Below are 5142 nucleotides of genomic sequence, written 5' to 3'. Positions count from 1 at the left end.
CTAGAATTACGAGAATTATATATATATATATACAAGTTTCATAAGACAAACGTATGCCAGGTAATAGCATGGTACAGTTTAACTCTAGAATTACGAGAATTATATATATATATATACAAGTTTCATAAGACAAACGTATGCCAGGTAATAGCATGGCACAGTTTAACTCTAGAATTACGAGAATTATATATATATACAAGTTTCATAAGACAAACGTATGCCAGGTAATAGCATGGCACAGTTTAACTCTAGAATTACCAACTGACTTGGTTTTTAAAACTAATGTTTCTTAACTATTTATGCACTATGACTTATATCATTACAGGGTCTCTCATAGTATATGAGAAAAGATTTTAATATTTCTATTAATCCCACTAACTATCGCTGACTTTACTCTGCATCTTTAAATAGAAAACAAGCGGAGACTGGGGTAAAGGGGGGGGGCTTGCTGAAGCTGAAGCCACCTCCAATATGTGCCTTAGTCTCCCCTGCAGCCCCCACACAAAAAGACCAATTCTCATTGTTAAAACTGGTTCTCTTCCTCATACAACAGTAAGTGTGCTCACAAGTTGTAGAATGTAGCCCCCTCAAGTTTTCCCCCGAGTTCACCTCAGCGGCAATTTGAAGGTAAAACAACAATTATTACTTAGATATTTTTAACACATTCTTACTTGTTAAATCTAACTTAATTTTGACAGTGTCAAACCCCAGCTCGTTCCTAGCCACACATTCGTACAATCCATAATCGCTGTTTTCAACGTGATGCAGCAATAAGACACTTTCCCAGCTCGTCAGACCCAACATGTACGTATCCATTTCGTGCTCCTCCGTTTCGATGATGGTAGATCCACCTCGTGACCAAGTGAAGGTCACATTCGGAGCGCCCTCTGCGCGACACACCAACTTTGCCGTTTGTCCTTTTTCACTAGCTGCTTTTAAAAGATGTTGAGATCGGTGGATGGTAGGCTTATCTGTATTACAAATGATGAAAGAATTAAGTAATATTCCAAAATTTGCTTTTAAACACGTATTTCATTTGGTAAGACACTTTCTTTATCAGAAAAAAATCATACACATGTAAATTATATTCGAATCAGCCTAGATCAGGATAAGTTACATATTTTAACCAGTTGGGGCAGAACTAAGCCAAAGAAATGAGAAGTGAATGTTTTAGGCAAGGCCGATGATCAAATAAATATAAGATTTAACTCGTTTTTAACTATATTACGTAATGACGTTCAGTTTTTAGATTGGGTTATCTTAAAGGTGATAACAAAAATAATATTCAACTTTATGGAAGAAAACATTTGAAAACACCAATAATTATACTAGGTATCGAAGTATTAAAATATACTTAATGGCCTGTTATGAAGTTAGATGTAAGGAAAATTGGTTGAAATTAAGAGAGGTGAAAAAGCACCTAGCCTTTGGTCACTCTCGAATTAGGGGATTGCAGTACTCTAAGTCATTAGAAAAATATTGGAAGAAAGAGGCCCGTTCGATGTGGATTTGAGAAAGGAATATAAAAGACAGGAGTTCAACGAAAAGAAAAGGAACGGAAGATGTGAAAGAGAACGAATAAACCGAAAGAAGCGAAGGAAGAAAGTGATATGCTGCTAGTAGGAAATAAAACCAATTTCTGTATGTGTTATTGATTACCACTAATAAAGAACAATCTGTTATATCTGTTAGATCCTGAATAAGTACAAACTAAATAAAGTTGATGGACGTACGAAGGAATAATCGAAGTGTGAGTATAGAACAATCGTAACATGGTCAGCATTTTGGATATTCGCTCTTTTTCAGCATCGAACATGAGCGTGTTTGGCTATTACCCAACAAACTTACGTTTAACCACAAGGTTGGCCACTCCTATAGCCTCGTCCCCAATGGAGTTGTTAGCAACACACTCAAAGATCCCAGAGTCCTCTTTACTGACGTTGTAGACGGTCAGAAACGACCGGTCGTTGTCCAATGAATGGTATGTCCGATTCATGTCAAATGCTTCACTTCGCCAAGTGATGATATCTGAGGTGATGGGATTAGCGTCCACAATACATTGAAGATAGGCGTTGCTCGCCGGTTCGACCAACGCTAGTTCTGTGACCTTCACAATAGTGGCAGTGTCTAAAGCAGAAAACGTGTTTAAAAATAAAATTAGATGATAGTTATTTTCTATGTTAAATCATATGTATTAATGTAATTTCATAAACTTCTTGTTCTATTCTATAGGACAAAAGAATTAATGAACACTCATATTTAACTCATTACATATAACCACCATATATAAACTCCCTCACTGTTACACAAATAAACACCCCAGTGTTACACGGATAACCATATATAACCACCTTTATGTCACACAGATAAACATATATAAACACCCTCAGTGTTACACAGGGAATCATATATAACCATCCCAGTGTCGCACAGACACCACATATAAACACCCTCAGTGTTACACAGGAAATCATATATAATATATACCCCTGGTGTCAACCATTTAATCATATATAATATATACCCCCGGTGTCAACCATCTAATCATATATAATATATACCCCCGGTGTCAACCATTTAATCATATATAATATATACCCCTGGTGTCAACCATTTAATCATATATAATATATATATACCCCCGGTGTCAACAATTTAATCATATATAATGTATACCCCTGGTGTCAACCATTTAATCATATATAATATATACCCCCGGTGTCAACCACGTAATCATATATAATATATACCCCTGGTGTCAACCATTTAATCATATATAATATATACCCCCGGTGTCAACCATTTAGTCATACATATCTATCCTAAGTGTAAAACAGTGAATTCTATCTATATATAGATATATATTGTCCTCATGTTGTACAGTTAAACAATGAACGCCTAACGTATAAGTTATCATATAAGAAACTAATCCGAAGTTAATGTAATGAACCTACACAGTACGTTCAGAATAACTACTGTCTCTGTCGCCCCGAAATCATTCTTGGCTTCACATCTGTACCGCCCCCTATCGGCTCTACTAGCCTCGGTGACATTGAGGACAGATCCCGAGGCTGAGATTCTTCCAGCAGATTCTTCTGGCAGAGGGAGTCCATCTTTATCCCATGTGTACACCACTGCCTCGGGATTAGCTTTGACTGTTAAATTGATGACTACTGAGTCTCCTTCCACTACGTCTACAGTTTCCAATGGCAGCGTAAAGAACTTAGGCTTGTCTGTTGAGATCAAGAAAATACATTAGAAAGAGTTCACACTATATAACCAGAAACCGTAGAACTATTTAGTGTTACTATACTTATAACAAACCTATCAGTATTACTGAAACCGTAGAACTATTTAGTGTTACTTCACTTATAACAAACTTATCGTTGTTCCTGAAACCGTATAACTATTTAGTGTTACTTCACTTATAACAAACCTATCAGTATTACTGAAACCGTAGAATTATTTAGTGTTACTTCACTTATAACAAACTTATCGTTGTTCCTGAAACAATAAACGTACTTGGCATTACTTCAATTGTAACAGACTTATCGTTATTCCTGAAACAATAAACCTACTCGGCATTACTTTCATTATAACAGACTTATCGTTATTCCTGAAACAATAAACCTACTTGACATTACTTCAATTATAACAGATTTATCGTTATTCCTGAAACAATAAACCTACTTGGCATTACTTCATTTATAACAGACTTATCGTTATTCCTGAAACAATAAACCTACTTGGCATTACTTCAATTATAACATACTTATCGTTATTAAATATTTATGGTAATCTGGTTGTAAAAAAGTAACAAGTTAAACAAGGATAGTTAAGCTGATAGTAAAAAATAGCAAGAAACTAAACAAGAACAGTTAACTCGAGAGTGAAAAAATAGCAAGGAACTAAACAAAGAGAGTTAACTCGAGAGTGAAAAATAGCAAGGAACTAAACAAGGACAGTTAACTCGAGAGTGAAAAATAGCATATATTTGTAAAATTCTACTAGTTAACGTTTAAAAAAAATTGGATAACAACATGTACAGGATGGTATTATAACAATCCCTGTTTGACACTGCATAAAAAGTATGCCTTACGGGTAGTATATTATAATAATCCCTGTTTGACACTACATATAAAGTATGCCTGATGGGTAGTAGATTATAACTATCCCTGTTTGACACTGCATAAAAAGTATGCCTGACGGGTAGTATATTATAATAATCCCTGTTTGACACTACATATAAAGTATGCCTGATGGGTAGTAGATTATAACAATCCTTGTTTGACACTACATAGAAAATATGCCTGATGGGTAGTATATTATAACTATCCCTGTTTGACACTACATATAAAGTATGCCTGATGGGTAGTATATTATAACTATCCCTGTTTGACACAACTTAGAAAGTATGCCTGATGGGTAGTATATTATAACTATCCCTGTTTGACACTACATAAAAATTATATCGTTTCCATCTGCTCAAATATTAAACTATTTTAAATTTATAAGGTTCGAAAGTTAAGTTTTGTAATTGAAAACAATCAAATGTTTCAAACCATTTCATTTTTCTGCTTTAACTCATTCAATACTTTGGTTGATTCTCAAAGTCTCTAGAGTATACAAATACATTTTCATTGCAGTGAGTAATGTTTACACCATATCTGGGATACAAGGAAAACCTGAACGTCAACAAATTTTCCAGCTCGATCAATTTATCCTTGTATAAAGAAGTATGTCATAACTTGATGCTCGGAATAGCAATGGGAATAATATTAGAATATGGTTGAATGGTTTGGAGAAACGTGGTTGTATTAGTATCAATCATAAAACCCAAAACAAAGAAAACGTTTCAGCTGCTTACTAAACACACTGCTATCAATCACAAAACCTAAAACAAAGAAAACGTTTCAGCTGCTTACTAAACACACTGCTATCAATCACAAAACCTAAAACAAAGAAAACGTTTCAGCTGCTTACTAAACACACTGCTATCAATCACAAAACCTAAAACAAAGAAAACTTTTCGGCTGCTTACTAAACACACTGCTATCAATCACAAAACCTAAAACAAAGAAAACTTTTCGGCTGCTTACTAAACACACTGCTATCAATCACAAAACCTAAAATAAAGAAAAC

At 34.7% G+C, this 5142-nt stretch overlaps 1 protein-coding gene across 2 annotated transcripts in view; it reads right to left on the bottom strand.

Annotated features, from left to right (window-relative positions):
* The window catches only part of LOC106470423 (nephrin-like), an 87652-nt gene that overhangs the window by 14511 nt on the left and 67999 nt on the right, over positions 1–5142 (bottom strand). For both annotated transcript variants that reach the window (XM_022399012.1, XM_022399013.1), the window contains exons 14-16: positions 2955–3233; positions 1849–2127; positions 672–971 (exon numbers count right to left, since the gene is read on the bottom strand). In XM_022399012.1, the coding sequence (XP_022254720.1) occupies positions 672–971; positions 1849–2127; positions 2955–3233 (858 nt within the window). The remainder of the gene's footprint in view (positions 1–671; positions 972–1848; positions 2128–2954; positions 3234–5142) is intronic.

Source organism: Limulus polyphemus, unplaced genomic scaffold (assembly GCF_000517525.1).
Source record: "Limulus polyphemus unplaced genomic scaffold, Limulus_polyphemus-2.1.2 Scaffold3993, whole genome shotgun sequence".
Classification (NCBI taxonomy): domain Eukaryota; kingdom Metazoa; phylum Arthropoda; class Merostomata; order Xiphosura; family Limulidae; genus Limulus; species Limulus polyphemus.
The sequence above is the reverse complement of the archived record's forward strand: the minus strand, read 5'-3'. Positions and strand labels throughout refer to the sequence as shown.